This window comes from Podarcis gaigeae (assembly GCF_964106915.1).
Source record: "Podarcis gaigeae genome assembly, chromosome: 1".
In the NCBI taxonomy this organism is placed as follows: Eukaryota; Metazoa; Chordata; class Lepidosauria; order Squamata; family Lacertidae; genus Podarcis; species Podarcis gaigeae.
In genome coordinates this window covers 105,718,764-105,740,921 of record NC_139678.1, presented here as the reverse complement: position 1 = coordinate 105,740,921, position 22,158 = coordinate 105,718,764, and the positions used below count along the sequence as shown (strand labels likewise).

The 22,158-nt window shown below is 43.4% G+C and overlaps 1 protein-coding gene and 1 long non-coding RNA gene across 4 annotated transcripts in view; one reads left to right on the top strand and one right to left on the bottom strand.

Moving 5' to 3' along the window:
• The window catches only part of ACVR1C (activin A receptor type 1C), a 44,719-nt gene extending 36,202 nt beyond the window's left edge, over positions 1–8,517 (top strand). For all 3 annotated transcript variants that reach the window (XM_083709893.1, XM_083709894.1, XM_083709892.1), the window contains 3 exons: positions 252–376; positions 3,648–3,778; positions 5,158–8,517. In XM_083709893.1, coding sequence (XP_083566019.1) covers positions 252–376; positions 3,648–3,778; positions 5,158–5,283 — 382 coding nt within the window. In that variant the 3' untranslated portion in view covers positions 5,284–8,517. The remainder of the gene's footprint in view (positions 1–251; positions 377–3,647; positions 3,779–5,157) is intronic.
• The window catches only part of LOC310833808, a 59,980-nt gene continuing 41,724 nt past the window's right edge, over positions 3,903–22,158 (bottom strand). The window contains exons 4-5 of the long non-coding RNA XR_014558939.1: positions 8,707–8,824; positions 3,903–4,019 (exon numbers count right to left, since the gene is read on the bottom strand). This is a non-coding gene — a long non-coding RNA (uncharacterized lncRNA). The remainder of the gene's footprint in view (positions 4,020–8,706; positions 8,825–22,158) is intronic.

The window sequence follows — 22,158 nt, the reverse complement described above, 5'->3', positions numbered from 1 at the left end:
TTCGTAATGTTTTCATAATACATAAATGTTGATCTCATAAGAAGGGCTGAAGACCAACTCCCAGGAATTGGGAGACCTAACAAGAATGCCTCGAATCTTCTGCTTTCTCTCAAGCAAGTTCAGTGTTCTAAAAAGACCACATTTGTATTTCATTTTTATTTGTTGTCCCTTAATTTTAATCCTAGTTAACTAAACACACCCCTTTCTACCTCTTTGGTAAATATGAGTTTTGGTATCTCTGTATTTGAAAGGTACATGGCTCCAGAAATACTTGATGACACGATGAACATAAGTATCTTCGAGTCCTTCAAGCGTGCAGATATCTACTCTCTTGGGCTGGTGTACTGGGAGATATCCCGAAGATGCTCAGTTGGAGGTATAACCTATCTCTCTCTCTTTTTAATGCTCCAGACACCTGCCATTGTGTTTTAAAACAATTCTTAGATAGCATAAAAACAGGGACATGTTTCATCCTGTTTGCTTGGCACTCAGTGCAGTTTCTAACACAGGAATAGGGGTTGTAGTGTTACACATGGGAAGAAGGGTCTCACACTATGACCAGGGAGCACTGCTATGCTACTGTAGCATCACATGCGACTAGCCGTACCAATGCAGGCATCTGAAGAAGATCCTCTTCGTTGCAGGGATGGGGGTGCTTTGTGTCCTAGACATACAGTGGTACCTCAGGTTAAGACCGGACCTCCGGAATGAATTAAGTTCTTAACCCGAGGTACCACTGTAGTGTGATGCTCCCTCACATGAATAATGCCTAAAGGCAGGGTTTTTTTCTGGCACCTCTCAGTTGTGCACCATTGCCATTATAAAAGAAGGGCAGCTCTTTTTTCTAGACAAATAACACTGCTTAAAGGTGACTTATGAGTGACAGAAATAATCGGTGGTGAGGAGGAAAGGAATAGTGGGGGAGACTGGAGAATAGGAAATTGCACAACTGGTACTTTAATTAAATTTTAAGAACATATACCTTCTTTCACCAGGTAAGTAGCTTACAAAATGTAGCATTGTAATAACAGAAGAGCATTGAGTTACAAATATCATATGTCTAAAATGCAAGCATAAAGAGAACAGTGATCCTTGGTTGAAGGGCAGTATATCAATTTAAGAAGTTAATAAAATGACATCCCAGTAGGCCATTCAGCTGCTGCTTCAGGATTGGTGAAAACCAGAAGCCATTTACGATTTGATTGTTGTCCTGAGTCAAACTTCTGTAGCCTTTCCTAGGTGGTTCCCTGTGGTGGGAAAGAGGGTATTTCTTCCTTAAACAAATCCAACTTCCACGCCCAATAGTTTTCCTGCACCTGTACTTCTGCTACCTTTTAATATCACTTGTACCCTTAACTTACCAGTAATCCTGGTAGCTATGGGATAAAGCCAGTTGTATATAGTTACAGTGGTGCCTCGCAAGACGAAATTAATTCGTTCCGCAAGTTTTTTCTTCTTGCGAGTTTTTCGTCTTGTGAAGCACAGTTTCCCATAGGAATGCATTGAAAATCAATTAATGCATTCCTATGGAGACCACCTTCAGACCAGGTCCGGGGACAGTCTGTCCCCGGACCTCCTCTGAAGGCTGGCGGGGGGAGAAGGACATTTCTCCCCACCGCCAGCCTTCAGAACAGCCTTCTGAAGGCTGGCGGTGGGAATAAAAGCCCTTCTCCCACCGCCAGCCTTCAGAAGAGTTCCCGCAGGGCTGCCTAGGCTGCGGATAGCAGCCTGCTGCCCAGCGCGAGGGGCGCTCTGCTTCCGAGCACCCCTCGCGCGGGGCAGACATTCGCAGCTTGGGGTGCCCTGCAGGACTTCCCCGCAGGGCTCTCCAAGCTGCGGATAGGGGTAGCTGCAGATGTCTGCCCCGCGCGAGGGGCGCTCTGCTTAAGAGCGCCCCTCACGCGGGGCAGCAGGCTGCTATCCGCAGCCTAGGCAGCCCTGCGGGAACTCTTCTGAAGGCTGGCGGGGGAGAAGGGCTTTTCTTCCCACCGCCAGCCTTCAGAACAGCCTTCTGAATGTTGGCGGTGGGGAGGAAGACAGGTCCGGGAACAGAGGAGAAGGCATGCTGCGCTTCCCCGCTGTCTCCGGAGATTTCCCTATGGGCTTTATTCTTGCGAAGCAAGCCCATGGGGAAATTCGTCTTGCGAAGCCGCTAAAAATCGGAAAACCCTTTCGTCTTGCGGGGCACCATAAATAAATGTTAATATTGTCGAATATAGTAAGATTGCGTAGTGTGCAAGCTTCAAATTACACACTTTGCTAATTTGTTACTGTCACTTTCAATACCAACAGCTCAATTTACACTACTATTACTAATACGAGACAGACTTTGGCAATTGCCCTTGTTAATTAAGCCCTCAACACTGTGACTGAGGACTTTTGTTGAAGCCTCTGTTTTAACCCCTACTCACCTAATGAAGTGTGGGTCTGTTTCTGCTGTCTTGTCTTGGAAGACCTTCCTCTGGAACTTCTACCAGGCACCAGAGCCCAGCATTCCCAACTCTGTAGACACCCCTGTAGACAAGTTCTCCCTGTCCATTCAAGTGATTCAGCTACCCACCCCAGCAAGTCTTCAGCCATCAAACCACTTTGTCTTCCCTCTCAGGTCTCCTTTCTTCTTCCTTGATCCTCTTCCTCTTTGCTGTCTTCTTCTTCTGACTGCCAACCAAGAACACCAGCACAAACCCACATGGACCAACCAGCACCCAAACATATAGACACTTCTTCTGCCACCCCTTAGTCTAGTCCCAGCCCATCACACCATCTATCGTGGAATTCGGAACCTGCAGCCCTCCACCGCAATGTGAATGCTCTCTATCCTCCTTTTGCATACTGAGAGTTCAATCTCCAACCCTATCTTAGCTGTCACTTAAGGTTACCCAACTTGACCAAGATTTCCTGCATCAAACACATTACCCTGCTAATTAAAGCACAGCATAAATGAACTCCACACAAACACCCCCAAACTCTTCCACAACCACAGGCCTGCATCTAGCTCAAGTGCAAGGCTTTCTTTCGTCTTTGAGACTTCTAGGTCTGTGCATCTGGCTATTAACTGGAAGGTTGGGGTTCAATCCTGTGGACAGGATTCCTGCATTGCAAAGGGTAGGACCAGATGGCCCTCGGGATCCCTTCCTCATCCCCCACTGGATTGTAAAACCATAGAGCTGGGCTACGGCTCCAACATAAGGGGTTGTCATATTGCATTATATAATAGGTTGCGTTATTACATTTCCCCCACTGAAAAGCATCATCTCCTTTCATTTCTCATTCTTTGGATCCAAGCCAGAGTTGTATTAGCCCATATTGGGTCTTCACCTGCCCTTAACAAGCTGACAGAAAGAATTGTGGGTACCGCAGAGTTAGTTTGACAGGAATGATTGCCGGCAATTTCAAGGACTTTCCCATGTAGCCCTGAATGAAAATAAGTTTCTGAATGCTTCAAGGATGCAGCTTTACAGATTTTTTTTTTTTACCAAAGCATTTGGAAAACGCACAATGTTATCAAGAACATATTTGCTGACACAATGGATATTTGCCCAGGTTTGCCAGGAAGCTGTTTCTGTACTACATCTGTCCATGTTTTGCTCCCATAACAACTGAAAGTCCCCTAGTAAATTTATATTTTTACCACATTCCTCTTCTAGGAATTGTTGAGGAGTACCAGTTACCTTACTATGATGCTGTGCCTTCTGATCCTTCAATAGAAGATATGAGAAAAGTAGTCTGTGAGCAAAAACATAGACCAAATATCCCAAATCAGTGGCAAAGCTGTGAGGTAACATTTTCTCTTGCTTCCCACCTTCTTTGAACTGCAACTTTTACTGTGTATCTTAAAAGTGCATGTTTTTAACAACTAAAATATGAAAACTTACCATCTCAAATGGTTGCATATACCTGTCTGGTTAAGTAAATGGGCTCAATGTGAGGCGCAGTTCACCCCTAGAGGCTTTTCAAATGCCAGAGTTTAATCCACAGGTGGACATCATGTGACTTTCCTTCGATGCAGCCCTCCAAACCTAGAGAGAGAAAATGCATGGATGATGAAAGAATTGGGAAGAGTTTGAGTGTCGGTGGGTGGGTGGGTTTAAGAGAGTACGTGTGAAGAAGAGAGAAAAACGGTGTCCCAGCTACCTTTCCTTTAGTCCCACCCACTTTTTGCCCAATAGGGAACCAGGCAGAGGGCCTTCTCAGTAGTGGCACCCTCCCATCAGATGTCCAGGAAATAAACAAGTATTTCACTTTCAGAAGAAACCTGAAGGCAGCCCTGTATAAGGAAGCTTTTAATGTTTGATTCTGTTCTTAATATTTTGTTGGGAGCCACCCAGAGTGGCTGAGGCAACCCAGTCTGATGATAATAATAATAATAATATTTATATGCAGCTCATCAGGTGACCCCCCCAACCACCCTTTGCCTAGAGAATGCAGCTCTTGGCTCCCCAGCACAGGCTTAACTCTGGGATAAAAGAGTATTGAATGTAGTGCTTCAATCAGGTGTCAAGAATCAAATACCTGCACCCCACAAAAAAATATATCTAGGATTTCCAGCAAAATCCTATATACTAAAAAGTTAATTGCACCAAGCACACAGGGGCTTACTGCTCAAAAGAATTTTGGTCTTTCGTCAAAAGCATGGCTTCCAGACAGACCTTGAGCTTTGGTGATGGTCTAAAAAAAAGTTAACTACTGACAGTAAACTTGAGGAATTATATCAAAACATGCACAACAGTAGTGATTGCGGATATACTCCCTATAGAACTTGCCACCCCAATGGTATAACCCCATTTAAAGCGTATTTGCATGAGCAGAAGTTCTTTTGCAAGCCCCCCCCCCCCAATTTCCATTGATTTCCCCCTTTCCTCCTTGCAGCCCTCTTTGCCCTGCCATGGTGTTCCTATCAGGTCTCCCAGCCCCTCAGGAGCACTTCTTCAGGGGTGCAGGGACCTGCGGGGAGGAGGAGGAGGAGGAGGAGGCAGCACAGTCTTGTTGCATGAGCAGAAAGGTTCCAAGTTCAAATACAACAACGTGTGTTTATGATATATATATATATATGCGCACATTCTGACACCGTCTTGTTCCTGCTGGCAATTTTCATGCCAAAGCACTGCGACAACCATGGATGTGCTCTTCTTACTCTGCTTTTGCTCTTTTCTCAAGGCACTCAGAGTAATGGGCCGGATCATGCGTGAGTGCTGGTACGCCAATGGGGCAGCTCGACTGACAGCGCTTCGCATTAAGAAGACCATTTCTCAGCTCTACGTACAAGAAGATTCCAAAGCTTAGATTTGCACACCCCCACAGAAGAGGAAAGGGGAGGAAATTCTGTTGGTTTTTGGTTGGTTTGTTAGTTTTGCATTTGTTTTCTTTCTCTCTCTACCTCACATGATGCGGAGCACAGTATTTAAGAGCCCAAAGCAGAATACTGGAAATTAACTTCATTGGTATGTTCAAAGGTTAATTTCCAGTTGGTTCATGATGTCCACAGACTGCCTTGCCTGGTTAATGAAAAGTTACCCTCCTCCCTCTCTTTTTTGGAAAACCGGATCTGGTCAATGTTCCACTGTGTGACGTCACTCTCCCTGCGCCTGCCATGCAAGCCCTTATGCATCTAAGACACAACTGAGAGAACATGGAGAAGGTCCGGATGCAACCACACCTAGGACTTTTGTAGTCTGTGCAGATGGTATGCAAAGTAACTGAAGAAACTAGAGCATTTAAGGTTTGCATTCTAAGCGAAACCTGAATGTAATATTCTGCATATTTATTCTGTGCTAAGATATATTGCCTGCTCGAGCCACACTTTCTCCCCTCCCTTCTGTAAATCTCACAAGATGAATAGCTTTCCAGGTCATCTAAAGAACTGCGACTTAAGCCACAAGACCTCACATGACATAGACCTAGAGCTTTCTTCCTCATGGGATTTCAAGTGTGACTACAGGCCAGAGAGGCATGTCTTGGGAAATCTGCATGGGATCTGGAGCATTAATGCCCACTTGCAGGGATACCGAGCTTCTCAAGTTCCTCCTGGCTTGCTGCAGGGTCCTTGAGCAGCAATGAGCCCCCTCTCCTTCCAGGGCATGACAAATGTCTCTCAGTGAATTGCTACTATGTTGGGTAGGGATTCCTGAAAACCGAAATGTGCTAAGTATATCTGTTCTAAGCTAAGGTACATTACGAGCATTGTGTGACTGTAGAAAATGTTTGTGAAGGGAAGCATATTTCTCTAGCATATCCAGCTACAGCCAAGCACCTTGTGAAATAACAGACCCTTCCCTAACAGCCACACTACCTGTTGTGGTGGCTATGTAGCTGTGCATTTAAGTGGTGGTGGTGGTGGTGTTACAGAAATTAGTAGAGCAGAGAGAAGGGGAAGGGGATTTAAACCCTTTACTCCTTGCTGTGGTACCAGTTTGGATTGCCTCCACCCATTCCTGCAGTTTTGCTTGGTGGGAATAACTCGTTTTCTTCAATAAGAACTTTCCCCCTATGCAAATTACAGCAGCAGGGGACCCAATCTAGATTGGAACCATAGGAAGGATGTTAGCCCTCCCATGCAGATCTCTGCTCCCTCCATTTCACCCTGGAAATCTCTATCAAAAACCCTTCACTAGAAGGCACAGCTGTAGTTTGGTCCCAAGACTATAGAAAGCTGCGGTTAGTTGGTGTGGATTATATTTAGCTTTGTGGACCAATGATCCAACCTGATACAAGGCCACTTTCTATGTTCTAAACCGTGTGCTGTTACCCTTCAAACAAGAGAGAATCTTGGACCAAATTCATTGAAGCATTTCCCACAGAATTTTGTAAACTAGTTGGTGCAATGTGTATAGAATTTGTTTCTTGTTTGTCTTTTATTAACCAAATAAGAGAGGCGTTCAATCGAACACATATACTGTGAAACTTAAAGTTCTCACTGTATGTTGCCTTAAAAGTGGCCATTTATTTAGTGCTTCAAATGCAAATTTATAGTTAAATGTTGGAAACGGCATTTTGTTACATGTGTCCAGTTTCATATTCCAGAAACTTAGCCAAGGAACACTGCTGTTGGGATAAGCTTGGGTTGTGTACTATGTGGTGCCAAAAATTAGAATGCGGCTGTAGAATATGTCTGTGATTGTTAATGGAAGGGAGGATGTCAGAAAACAATGGGTATTAGATAATGAAAATTTGGGTATATATTTTCAAAATTTCAAATCTGGGAGGGTGATGAGACTATTAAATATATATATTTAAAGAAGAGCTATGTCTTTAGATGTCTGTTGTTCAGGCTGGACACTGAGGTCCAGCTCTGAGGGCCTTCTGGCGGTTCCCTCACTGCAAGAAGTGAAGTTACAGGGAACCAGGCAGAGGGCCTTCTCAGCAGTGGCACCCACCTGTGGAATGCCCTACCATCAGATGTGAAGGAGAGAAGTAACTATACAACCATTAGAAGACATCTGAAGGCAGCTCTGTATGTTTTATTATGGTTTTGTATATGATGGAAGCCATGCAGGGTCGCTTAAGTCATCGTTTTGATGGCACTTGTGAGTCACAGAGCCTATCCTTAAAATTCATTTTATGGATCAACCTGTCGCCCTCTTATCTGCTGTCCTGCCATTTGCTTAACTTTGTAAAATTAGCAGCAACCCTCCTGTTGCTGCAAGTTGAGTGAGAGATGCCTATATATATGTGAGGAATGTTCCTTCTTAACCCCCCCACCCCCATTCTTTAAGGAATCACTGGTATAGTTTGAAATCTTCTTATATTGAAGCCCCATGCCTATTGCCTGTACTGTGCAATTATAATGTGAAAAATAAACGGCCTTGCAGGGAAAAAAATATATTTAACTGGATGCTGCCACAAGCTTCATATTTGTGTTTTGAAATACTTTATGTATAAGTCTGTGCTGTGTGATCTTCTTTTGTATGAACCTTTCTGAAAGGAACACACATATTCTGTGCTAGCAGGCGCCACAAATTTATGGCTCTGCCAGTAAAGGAGTATTATTATTTTTTGTTGATGGAATGTGACAGAAGTGCAATAAATTGAATTTGAAGGATCCTGAATGTATTGGGTAAGATGCCTATATCAGAAGAAAGCACAACTCTTAGAGTTCGGAGATGCTTAATGGTTGGGCATAGCGCCATTCCAGAGTGGGGAATATGTAGCGATTCAAACCTACAAGTTTCCATAAAAGCTGTGCTTTTTTAAATAGAAATAGGAATGTTTTTATGTTCATTAAGAGACTAGCTTCAAACATAGTTATGGAACTGAGTGATGATGTCAGTCTTCAAACTTGTACCTGGTCTAACCTTAGTGTATACTGTAACAAGTAAAATATTTATTTTTTTTATTGCTCAATACTGCTGCTGCCTCTGGTTGTAAATAATGAGTTTTGAATGTTGTATTTTTGAATACCTACATTTTTCTGAAAGTGTATTTTTGTAAAGTGGCAATTTTACTATATTAATCCTTCTTTGCCATTGTTTCTGTGAAGCATAACATCTTTTAAAGAATAAAAACACGATGCCTACGAAATGTACTATGTCTTCCTAAAGTCATATATATCTCATTCGACCTTGGGGTATTTTTTTATTTTTTGAGTAAAAACAAAACACTGACACCTCTCTCTCCCCACCCCCACCCCAAGTCCTAATCTTAGGTGCTTTTTAAAGCCTAGAAATCTCTGCATATTGTTTGAAGAATAGGAGAAATAAAATTTCTTACCTTATTTTGCACTGGTCATGCTGCATCTGTAGTACCATGTCTATTTGGGCACCAAATTTTAAGAGGGATGTTGACTGGAGCATGGTCATGGGATAGTGAGCGGTCTAGAAACCAGATCCTAAAAAAGATTAAAAAGATGTGGATTACATGGAGTAGGCAAACTAAGTCCCGGGGGCCGGATCCGGCCCAATCACCTTCTCAATCCGGCCCGTGGAGGGTCTGAGAATCAGTGTGTTTTTACATGAGTAGAATGTGTCCTTTTATTTAAACTGCATCTCTGGGTTATTTGTGGGGCATAGGAATTTGTTCATTTTTATTATTTTTTTCAAAATATAGTCCGGCCCCCTGCTAAAAAAGTTTGCTGACCCCTGGAGTAGTAGAAAAGCAAAGGAACCAGGAAAGGGGTGGAAGGGAAGTCATATGGTTTATGTATGCATGCTGTATTTGGTACGAAGTTCTAAGTGGGACAGGGGGATGGGGGGGTTAACTATGCTTTGTGTTCCTGTTTTGGAAAATGCAAAAGAAGGAAGGAAGGAAGGAAGGAAGGAAGGAAGGAAGGAAGGAAGGAACCAAATCCTCAGAGGAAAAGTTGAAAGAGCTAAATATATTTAGCCTGGGGTGGGGAAGACAAGGTTAAGGAGGAGACAACTATCTGTCAGCGGAGGCTGGTACATTAAGACAAATGGGACACTGCCCCACAACCACAGTCTGCCTTCAGTTAGATCCCTTTCCCTACCTGCCTGCCTGCCTGCCTTCATTGGCTCTGCCTACTGTTAGTCTACTAGCTTTCTGCCCCACTAGTCACCAGCCACCACCAAGAGCTGTCAACACAGAAGAATGGAGTGGACTTCCTCTCTGTCGTGTTAGAATCAGTGGGTGGAGATTTCAATGAATGCCTAAACATTTAGGAGAAATGTATTGTGTTAGCGCCTAGAGAAGGCACTCTGCAGTGTGTTATCTGCCTGTCATGCAGGTGAGGATAGAAACCTTTGCTGTGGCTGAGATGCAGGTAGACGCTTCTTTATTTTAACTACTGCCTCCCCCTTCTATCACCCATCAATTAGGGGGAGTGGGGTAAGAAACGAACGGGTCTCTCTCCTTTCCATGTGTTCTGGCCAGTGGCGTAGCGTGGAGGGGTGCGGGGGGGGGGGCCGGCCGCACCGGGCGCAACATCTGGGGGTTAGGGTTAGGGGGCGCAAATCCACGGGTTAGGGGGTGCAAATTACTTGCCTTGCCCCGGGTGCTGACAACCCACGCTACGCCACTGGTTCTGGCCCAATATGCTCCAACTTCTTCACACAGCTTCCTTCTCCCAAGATAGCTAGAACCAAGGTCACATCCACACCATAAATATTAAAGCACATTTGCACCACTTCAACAGCAGCCTTTACAAACTGTATTAGAGACACATGATTACAAAGTAAAATTTACCATCAGGTCACTTAACTACAGTATAGGCTCAAACAGACAATTTATCACCTGTAAGGTCAACTAGAACTTGCAGCTGTTTAAAACGTTTCGTACATCTGCCAGTTTATATACATACTGAGATGCTTTCCTAAGCAGAGTAAACTATTTATTCTGAAGAGAATAAATAAAGCTGAGAGTCCCAGGATAGGCCTCATAGCATCAGAGTTCTACTTTGTGCGCTCTCTCTCTCTCTCTCTCTCTCTCTCTCTCTGTCTCAAATGCAATTATAAATGGGCACGGAGAGCAAACAGCAGCTTTTCTTCTGGTGAGAGCAGTGCGCCACCTGCTGGATCTTGAAGGGGTTTTTTATGAGTGTGTACTCTGAATACTGGGTTAATTCTGAATGAAACATTCTATGCTTTAGATTTTTTTAAAAAAATAAAATATAACAATGCATAGTTGTTTTCATTGTTCAGTGATGCCAGGGGGTGATTTTATTTAGCTAGCTAGTTAGTTTACCACCATGTATCAAATAACAACAACATGAAAAGCAAATACTGTGGTATCTTGGGTTAAGTACTTAATTTGTTCCAGAGGTCCATTCTTTACCTGAAACTGTTCTTAACCTGAAGCACCACTTTAGCTAATGGGGCCTCCCGCTGCTGCCGCACCGCCAGAGTACAATTTCTGTTCTCATCCTGGATCAAAGTTCTTAACCTGAAGCACTATTTCTGGGTTAGCGGAGTCTGTAACCTGAAGCGTATGTAACCCGCGGTACACTGTACAAGAATCTTAAGGAGAGCAAAGGTGGAAAGGAACTTTTGAAATTATCAGCCATCCTGAAAAATTCCTCCATCCTTAGCAGTTCCTTATCAGCAGTGTTGCCAGGTCAGGAGCACTCCACACCCTAAGATTTCAGGGCCCAAACAGGAGACCTACACAGAGCCCACTGCCCAGTGATGTCAAAGTGGGAGGGCCTCTTCCCCTCAGCCTCCCCATGTCCTTTTGTCACCTCACAGGTGGTGTGGAGCCACAGTTGGGGAAGGACCAGCATAGCCACCTAAGGCTAGACAATTATGGTGCAACTCAGAACTGATTGATTGATTGATTATTTCTCACCCATCCCACCCTTCATGTGTATGGGGGTGGGGAGCACACAACATAAAGCTCAGGTATTTACTCTTACAATATCTATCTTTGAAGAAAATGGACATGGTATCTAGATCTTTAGAAACAAATATCTTAATGACATCACCTCCAGACTAGAGGGCAGGGGATACACACCTTTCTGCTCTAGTTATCTCTCACTTGGACTACTGCAGTGCACTCTACTTGGGGCTACCTTTGAAGGTGACCTGGAAACTACAACTAATCCAGAATGCGGCAGCTAGACTGGTGACTGGGAGCGGCTGCCGAGACCACATAACTCCAGTCTTGAAAGACCTACATTGGCTCCCAGTACGTTTCTGAGCACAATTCAAAGTGTTCGTGCTGACCTTTAAAGCCCTAAACAGCCTTGATCCAGTATACCTGAAGGAGCGTCTTCATCCCCATCATTCTACCCAGACACTGAGGTCCAGTGCCGAGGGCCTTCTGGCGGTTCCCTCACTGTGAGAAGCCAAGTTACAGGGAACCAGGCAGAGGGCTTTCTCGGTGGTGGCACCCACCTGTGGAACGCCCTCCCATCAGATGTCAATAAAATAAACAACTACAGTGGTACCTCGGGTTACAGACGCTTCAGGTTACAGACTCCGCTAACCCAGAAATAGTACCTTGGGTTAAGAACTTTGCTTCAGTATGAGAACAGAAATTGCACGGCGGCAGCGGGAGGCCCCATTAGCTAAAGTGGTACCTCAGGTTAAGAACAGTTTCAGGTTAAGAATGGACCTCCGGAACGAATTAAGTTCTTAACCCGAGGGAGCACTGTATCTGACTTTTAGAAGACATCTGAAGGCAGCACTGTTTAGGGAAGCTTTTAATGTTTGATGGACTACTGTATTTTAATATTTTGTTGGAAGCTGCCCAGAGTGGCTGGGGAAACCCAGCCAGATGGGCGGGCTATAAATAATAAAATAATAATAATAATAATAATAATAATAATAATAATAATAATAATAATAATTCATTATTATTTCTGCTCACCTAGTTCATCTAAACAATTTAGTATAGGCAGCAAACCTGGTCACCTCATTGCCCACCCCTAACACTTTCTCCACTCAGAGGATTGTTTGTTCCTACTCACTGCTTCCTGCTATTTAACCATTTCCTGATCTGCAAGAGGACTTCTCTTATTTCATGACTGCTAAGCTAACTCAGGAGTCTCTGGTGAGGTAACTTGTCAAAAGCTTTTTAAAAGTCCAAATATGCTATGTCAACTGGATCACCTATATATAGAAGCTTGTTGACACTGTCAGAGAACTCTAATAGGATTAAAAAAATTCCTTCCAGTAGCACCTTAGAGACCACCTAAGTTTGTTATTGGTATGAGTTTTCGTGTGCATGCACACTTCTTCAGATACATGCACATGAAAACTCATACTAATAACAAACTTTATTCTCTAAATACCAATAACAAACTTTATTCTCTTTGGTCTCTAAGGTGCTGCTGGAAGGAATTTTTAAATTTTGTTTTGACTATGGCAGACCAACACCTAATCTAATAGGTTTGTGACACATGACTTACTCTCAAAGAAGCAATGCTAGCTTACTTCAGCAAGGTTGTTTAACATTTGTTGTTGTTGTTTAGTTGTTTAGTCATGTCTGACTCTTCGTGATCCCCATTTCGTCCTCTGTCATCCCCTTCTCCTTGTGCCCTCAATCTTTCCCAACATCAGGGTCTTTTCCAGGGAGTCTTCTCTTCTCATGAGGTGGCCAAAATATTGGAGCCTCGGCTTCAGGATCTGTCCTTCCAGTGAGCACTCAGGGCTGATTTCCTTAAGAATGGAGAGGTTTGATCTTCTTGCAGTCCATGGGACTCTCAAGAGTCTCCTCCAGTACCATATTTCAAAAGCATAGTCTTTAACAATACCTTTCACCAGTTTTCCTGGGATAGGTGATAAGCTAACTGGCCTGTAATTTCCAGGGTCTCTGTTTAAAAATTGGTTTTACATTCACTAACTTCCAGTCATCAGTCTGAGGGACAAGTTACATATTCCTACTTTCAGGTGGATGCCACCTGGACCCAACAATTTGTGAGTTCTTATTAGATGCAGAACTTCATCTCTCATCACCACCATCTGCCTCAGTTCTTCAGACTCCCTGCAGCAGTTAGTTCAGTCACTGGGATCTGCCCTGTATCTTCTATTGTGGAGACTGATGCAAAGAATTCTTTCAGCTTCTCTACAATCTTAACCTCCTTTAGCACAACATCATTAAGCAGCCGCATCAAAACAAAAATACAAGCCAAATCCAATAAAATCGCAGTATCCAGGCACCTGGAACTGCCTGGTAAATCTCCCTTCCTCCCTAAGGAGAGTTTGGACTTGATATCCCACCTTTCACTCCCCTTAAGGAGTCTCAAAGCGACTAACAATCTCCTTTCCCTTCCTTCCCCCACAACACTCTGAGGTGAGTGAGGCTGAGAGACTTCAGAGAAGTGTGACTAGTCCAAGGTCACCCAGCAGCTGCATGTGGAGGAGCGGAGACGCGAACCCGGTTCCCAAGATTACGAGACTCTTAACCACTACACCACACTGGTTCTCAAGCCTACAGCACCGGGTATTCCCAGGCTGTCTCCCATCCAAGTATTAACCAGGTCTGACCCTGCTTAGCTTCCAAAATCAGACGAGATCGGGAATGTTCAGGGTAGTATGGCCATAGCCCAGGGTATCAACTAACAAAACAATAAATACAATAGAAACCTCTTTAAAACATTTAGTTTAATTAGTTGAATGGAAGGTCTACTGTGAGGAGGGGTTGACTAACAGTTTGGGAGAGTCTGGCTTTTAATCTTTATTAAACAAGGTGCCATATTCATGCACAGATGGATATTCCCAGGTAAGTTTAGTGGCGTCATCATCATTAACATTTGTTTTCCAGCTTTCCTCCAAGGAGTTCAAGGTGCTATACATGGTTTACCCCTCCCAATTTTATCTTTACAACACCTAGTGAGGGGGGAGTAACCTAAAATCACCCGTCAAGCTTTATGGCTGAGTAGGGCTTGTACACACTATACTTTTAAAGCACATTCAAAGCACACTCTTTCCTCTCAAATAATTCTGAGCACTGTATTCCATTTAAAGGTTGCTGGGAATTGTAACTATGAGAGGTGAACTACATTCCCCAGAATTCTTTGCAGGAAACAATGTGCTTTGAGGGTACATAGTGCACACTGCTAAGATTTCTGAACCCTGGTATCTCATGTCCTAGTCCAGGCATGACCAAACTTGGCCCTCCAGAAGTTTTGGGACTACAACTCCCATCATCCCTAACTAACAGGACCAGTGGTGAGGGATGATGGGAATTGTAGTCACAAAACATCTGGAGGGCCAAGTTTGGCCAACACTGTCAGAAGTGGTTTAGTCATGCTGGCCACATGACCCGAAAAGCTGTCTGTGGACAAACGCCAGCTCCCTAGGCCTGAAAGCGAGATGAGCGACCCAACCCCATAGCCGCCTTTGACTGGACTTAACCATCCAGGGATCCTTTACCTTTTTACCAATACTATAACCACCACAACACACAAGAATTTCCTAGGGAATCCATCCTCTTTCTGGGTTGCGATTATCCATTCCCCACTCCCCCTGGCTGCAAGTACCACAGATCCATTCCGCTATATTTCATTATGGTTCCTACCCATTTGTCCTGCAGTGAACTTTCATTGCTGAGTCACTAAGTCATCGACTCAGCGGAGTCATTCTGGTGCATGATGTTACGTCTGTGTTGCAAGTTTATTGTGGCTTCTCTGCAGGCTTCAGTATGAAGAGAGGTACACATTGAGTAATAGTTGCACAGATTATTGAGAAACAAGGTTTGTTTTCAAAAGCCGAAGAGAACAAACCACAATGTGTGCCCAATCAGAAAGCTAATTAAAGGTGCTTAATGTAAAGACACTTAAATGATATTGTAGCCTCCTGCTTAGTAGAACTGATATGTTGCAGGGTCACCGTTGCTTTATTTGTTTCACAGAAGCAGGAAAGAGTTTCACAGCTAGAAAAAAGAGAAGAGGATATTTGGCACCTTCAGCTAGAACAGGGTTGAAGATCCTGTGGCTTTCCAAATGCTGTTGAACTACAGCTCCCATTACCCCTAATCGCTGGCTGACAGGAGTTGTAGTCCAATATCTGGAGGGCCACAAGTGCCTCATCCCTGAATTAGAAATGGGAAATACTCATGGTGATGTTGACACTCTCAATGCTGCTTCTTCCATTTCTTATCTCCATTTTAAGAAGCTCAGAGTGTGGTCTGTCGGGGGTACCCAACAGGGTGCCCTCCAGATGTTGTCAACTGCAACTCCCATCATCCTTGGTCATTGGGCCAGGTTGCTCAGAGATGGCAGGAGTTGCAGTTTACTACACTGTGGAGGGCGCAAAATACTGGGTAGCCCTGGGTTATGCCATTTTATCCTCAGGAGACCAGTCTGAAGGAGAACCAATGGCAGTTGGTCCTTCTTGGCTCCATTTATGGTCCACCACACTGTTGTGGTGAAGGTAAAATGGCACAACCCCACCCTGAGCTTCCTACAACAGAGAGAAGTGAAGACGGTTCAGAATGTCACTTAAAAGTGTGAACAGTGCAACTGCCTAACTTTCCACCCTCTAAAGGTGTAAATAAGATACAGTGTCAAGAACAGGCTTGAGCAAAATCGCAGAAGTGTGACCTTGAGGTTTACCAATGACATTTGGCAAGAGATGATGTTGTGAAGTGGCCTTTATTTAACTTTTCTGGTTTTTTTTTTTAAACAGCAATCGTACTCTCTGTGTTGACATGCCTGGCATATCATGGCACTTAAAAAGCACCGGGCTTTTGTTATGCAAAGTGCTTTAAAACACACACACACACACACACACCTGTTTTCCTCATGAGAGGTAGTTGTGTTACAATTCCATCAGAAAGGGAACTAAGGCAAGGAATAACTTTGTTACTAAAATCTGCAAACCAGATTGGGAAAGTAGATGTAAGAGGAGTTAACAAATTACTATCACATCAGTGAGTGGCATGCAAGAAAAATTAAGAGAATGCACTTTAACTATTACTCATATAGGTATTAACTTCTGAGTCAGTGTGCAGTTTCAAGAGCCAACTTATGAGATAGAAAACTAGATCATGCTTTCTGTTTGATGCATGTCTTTAGATTAATACAACTGTGACTTTTACCCTTTAGGACCCCACCTTGAAAAATATTTCTGGATTTATACCCTGTAAGGTGGGTCACTGAAGGAATAATTTATACTTTATCAACCAATTAAACAATCATTTGCTGAATTGCTTAACTAATTTAAATAAACATGCATATTCCCACACTTCAGTTTAGTGCCTTTTTGAGGTACTGAACTGTGTTGCAACTCACAATTGAACAAAGACAAGTCAGAACTCTTTGAGTCTTTGTCCTTCCTTAGCATATTTCCATACCAGAGCCAAAACACCTTCCAAAATATGCAAACGTGCCTTTAACTCTCTACCCCAGCAATTAAAAGTGTCCCAAACTGGTCAATAAACCAAAGCTTTAATTTTTGGCCTTTCAGATGCTGTTGTACAGCTTCCATCATCCCTAATAATTAGCCACACTGGCTGGGGCTGATGGGAGTTGTAGTCTTGCAAGCCAAAGGTTCCCCACTGCTACTTTAGCTGGTTAATTGACCAGTGAAAGCCTGCAGCTCTAATAACACACCAATAAAGAACCATTGTTGCAGTGGCGTAGCGTGAGGGGTGCAGGGGGGGCCGGCCGCACCGGGCGCAACATCTGGGGGTTAGGGTTAGGGGGCGCAAATCCACGGGTTAGGGGGTGCAAATTACTTGCCTTGCCCCGGGTGCTGACAACCCACGCTACGCCACTGCATTGTTGCATGGGAAGTTTGTTCGATATACTTTAAGCTGGATACACAAAGCAGGTTTATCTTTTGTGTACAGCGGATTTATCCAATTCTCCCACAGCACAGGTGCTGTCACCAGTTTTGCCCATTTGCCAGTCCCCGTATCCCCTGAAAGCTGACTACCATAGGGAATCTCCAAAGCATGTGCTGAGAGGCACCAGGGACTGTAAAGGGGAAGGGTGAGGCCAGCACTTTCCCACTGCATGCTTGCACAAGGGAAACATAATTGCAATGTGGAATCTTTAGATATAAGCCATTAATTTTACATTGACTGTTTTAAACGGGAAATTATTTGCACTAGTAAACCCCTTTGCTGCTATTTCCAAACTAGAAAAATCAAATTCAACAGCTGGTGTACACTATGAGTTCACAAATACGCAAGTCATATTTACTTTAAAAATAAAATAAAATCAGTGGTTCTCAATAAATGCTACAGATTTCATAGAAGCACACCTCCCTGTGCAGCAAACATTTGCTTTTGCAATGGAACTTCCCCCTCCTCTCCTCTTCCTTGCAGTGTCTCTCCCCCCCCCCCAGTCCCATCAAAATATGGGTTGGAAGACCCTCTGGAGCAGTTTCTGTGAGTGCATGAGGAGATAAGAGGAAGGGGAAATCCCATTGCATGAGTGGGATGTTGCTTGCACAACATTGGATGCAACCAAATGTCTCCAAGAATGAGTTGTGGATTCAGGGGTGTTTTAATTTATTATGACAAGCTGGAGTCAGAGACTTTTGAAATGGGCTGACCTGCTTGGCTGGCACTGATGACTAGCAACTGAGTGGCTTTCTTGGCTGGCTTGCACACCAGTGGTTGCCATCAAATGGTGGCACCAAAGAAGAAACAGAGTGTGATGTGCAAACAGCATCATGGTTCACCTGTGCAATAGGTTTGGGGAATACGTCAAGGGTTAAAATAATGGACTGTAAGTGCACCAGAGTGCACCCTACCCCTTCCCTTTTTGGTGAACCAGACACACATACACACACACACACACACACACACACGTGGGGCAGTCAGCTTTATCACATGAGCTCACAAAGAGTCATGACTGCAGATGACACCAACTTACTCAGTATGATGACATTTCAGGGAGCATGTGTAGAACTTTTTAAAAAGTTCTCCAAACTGAATGAGTGGGCAGTAGAATAGCACGTGAGATCCAGTGCAAACAAGTTCAGAGTGATGGGGTTCAAAAAAACTCAACGCTTCTAACATCACATAGTGGCCCAGCTCGCACATAATGCTAAGCCATGGTTTAATAAACAGTTTAATAAGCTTTGAATCCCTGTCCAGCAAATATGGAGAATTTCCACTCTCTTTCCCTCAGTGTATACACTATTTCTGCTCTGTTGTAGGGGTAGCTCACATATGGCTCACTATAGGTTGTTAGACTACAACTCCCATCATCCTTGACCATTGGTCATGCTAGTTAGGGCTGATGGGAGTCCAACAACATCTTTGCAAGCAGGCCACCCTGCCAGGAGAGTTCATGTGCTGAATACTTTAACAATTTGTTTATTCTTTTCAAAATGGAATGTATTCTTTTGCCATTTTTACTGTCTTTATTTTGGGGGGCTTCTTCTTTTAAATAGATTTGTACATCACTTTGAGTACCCTGAGTGCCCCCCTTTTAACAGCAGAAGAGCCATTAAAATGTTACAAAATAAACAAACTCAGAATTTGAAGTCATCTGGTAAAATTGATCAGCAAAAAAAGGAAGTGTGCACAGTAAACCAACATGCTTCACTACTGCATGATCTGATGGACTATAGCTGAAATGCCTTTTCTTTTTTCTTTTAAAAAAGTACTCATGCAGGGCAGGTCCATTAATTGCTATTTGCCATGACAGCTAAATGGAACATCCATGTCCAAATGAATATGCTTCTGGGACTACAGTTCCCATCATCCCTGACCTCTGGTTCTGTTAGCTAAGGATGATGGGAGTTGTAGTCCCAAAACATCTGGAGGGCCGAGTTTGGGGATGCTTGCCTTAGTGCGACCTTCCAAACATGGTGCCCTCCAGCTGCTGATGGACTACAACTCCCATCAACCCCAGCCAGCAAGGCCAGCAGGCAGGAATGATGGGAGTTGTAGTCCAACAACATGTGGCAGGGTAGCAGACTGGGGAGGCTATCTTAGTGGTATGGGAGCTCTGCAGTTACTCCAGTAACATTGTAAGCCACCTGAGAGTTGTCTAGAATATCGTTTCTTCCCAGCTTCTTTCAGTTTTAAATTTTGTTTTAGTTTGATTAATTTGTGATAAGCTTTTGGTGTTCTAAATTGCATTGTTAATGAATTGTTGTTGGTTTTTCTGCCTTTTGAAAACTCCTCTCATGCAGCAGCTATATAAATGCAGTTAATAAGTAACTAAATCAATTCATTAACGTTTGGTTAACTTTTAAAAAAACTTAGTTGTGTTAAAGCAGAATTATTATCTACAGAACTTTTTGACTTCGCAAGCAGATTTATTTGCTGGTGGTGCCTCTTAAGCGTAGCTTTCTCCTGTTTTGTTTTGTTTCCAAAAGAAAAGAAAAAAGGTGGGAGGCCCATATAATATTTAAGACATAGGGATGCACGTTTATTGTTTTTGGCAACACACAACAAAGCAATGCATAAATAAAGGAAGAAAAGAGGAAGAGTGTCACTGGAGACATTAGTCATATCACTTAAGCAAGTGATGAGATGATGCTATTCCTAGAGGAACCACCTAGTTTGTGTTCAGCAGAAAACAAGCAGTGACAAGCAGATGGTTCACTTTTATCCTACAATAACTGCTGTGTTTCTCCCCCCCCCCCAACTATGATCACATGCACCTAGTAATAGGGGTAATAGAGAGTGGTTCAAACTACTCCTAATAAATTTAATGTTTCTGAGAAACTGCCTGATTAATTTCTATTAAGAGAGAGAGAGAGACTGACTAAATTTGTTTTTGAAAGGCAGCCCTCAGATAAAGTGGGGTAGGGTTGGGGTGAAAGTTAGAGCTTACATGGAACTGGATTTCCCCACCACCTTTTAAATAAATAATAAAAAGGTTGCTTGCAGCTTACTTATAGCCTCTTTCCAACTGCAAACAGCCAGGTAGCTTTCAAGCCAGTTCCATCTGTTCATTGATCTTTGCTTTGCTACAGTGATTGATTTGCCAGGCTGCGAGACATGTCCTTAGCCCTGAGCTATAAATAACATAGCGGGATGGAAGAAAAATAAAAGGGAATGGAATCAAGGCAGGGGGGTAGGAAATGGAACAAAAGAGAGGGGAATTGATGGAGAGTGAGGTGGATGTGTGAGAGTTGAGCATCCTTGGCTTGTTAGGCCTGTGGTGGTGGTGGTGGTGGAGAATGAAGACGTGTGCTGGCAAGGAAAAACAAATGTGTGCAATGCAGCTGAGCAGATAGAAAGCTCTACAATGAAGCTAAACTTCCCTGGGTTCTTGAAATGACCCAGCTTGGGATGGGGTTTGCTTTACTGCAATTCTTGCCTCCCACCTTTTCCTGCTGGGCTGTGATTCATGTATCAGTACCAAACCGCTGGAGGTAGAAGACAACCCCAAGATCTACCGATGAAGGCCAGTCTACAAATTCAATAAATAAATGAAGACAGGCTATAGTCTTTAAGAGAGCCCAAAGTGGCAAGATAGAAATGCCATCGATCATGGTGGACATTCGTTTCTTTTGTTGCAGTCTCATTTCCGGTGAAGCAGGCTTTGCAACCTGCATTATGATCAGAGTTGAAAGGGAAAACAAATAAAAATGAGTGTAGATACCTTGGCCAACAGCTGCTGTATCATTTTTCCAGGCAGATGTGAATGGTTGGCCCGTGATTTCAAACAATTCAAAAGAATGGTGTTTGGAGGAAGGTCTTTAGTTTCCATTAGGGTGATGTCCACTACCATGGCAATCTATGAGCACTGAGCAGTTATGAGCACCTACTGAAGAGTGCCCATGATATAAGCAGTGGACAAGCTACACGTCTCTTCTCCCCTTCCCGCTCCATGTCTGTGGAGTAGTTTTAACAATTTTACTTTAAAAATGCAAATAAATCAAGCGGAGCCATGGTGGAGCCCGTTTTAAAAAAAGGAGGGGTGGTTAGCAAAACCATTTGATCTAGTTAGCTTCATCACTTCCATTGACTGGTTTACATACCCTCCAACATTTCTCTGATGAAAATAGAGACGACCCATTACATAGGGGTAATTTTACTATTTATACCCCACCCATCTGACTGGGTTGCCCCAACCACTCTGGGCAGCTTCCAACATATATAAAAACATAACAGAACTCCCTACTCATATATAAAAACATAACAGAACTCCCTATACAGGATTGCCTTGTACAGACGGCTTGGGGGTTGGATAACTCCCTACCCTCCTACAGTTCTTCAATGAAAATAGGGACATCCTAAGGAAAAGCAGGACATTTTGGGATCAAAACAGAAACCGGGACGGTTTCTCTAAATCAGAGACGTCCCTGGAAAATAGGGACATTTAGAGGGCCTAGGTTTATGGGAGGTAAGGAAATAATGGCAACTTTGGACACAGAATGAATGGGCCTCCCATCTGCAGCCAGGCTCTTTCCCTTCTCAATTGTCTTTGCACAGTTATCTTGCTGTTGTTCCTAGATCAAGTTTAGTGACATGATGCAACTGACAAAGAGATAGTTTCTCCTGAAAACTATGATTCAGAAGAAATGTTACACTGATAAAAGTGTTGAAATTAGTTGGAAGTTCTCTGTGCAAATGTTATCTCACCAGCCTTAAAGCACAGCTCAAAGAATATGCAGGTGCACTACTGCAAAAGAGTATTCTGAAGGGTGTCTGACCACACTCATCTTGAAGGCCAGACATTATTCACCCTTTACAGGAAACAAGATAGCAAATGAAACCCATCTTTCTCTTGCAAATGTATATACAGGAAACCAAAGAAGAGTGGGGAACAAGAAGCAAAAAAGCACCGAGTTTTGGTTAAAGATGATTTAAATGAGCTAAGAAATCAGATTAAGTTGAAGTTCTTTTTTA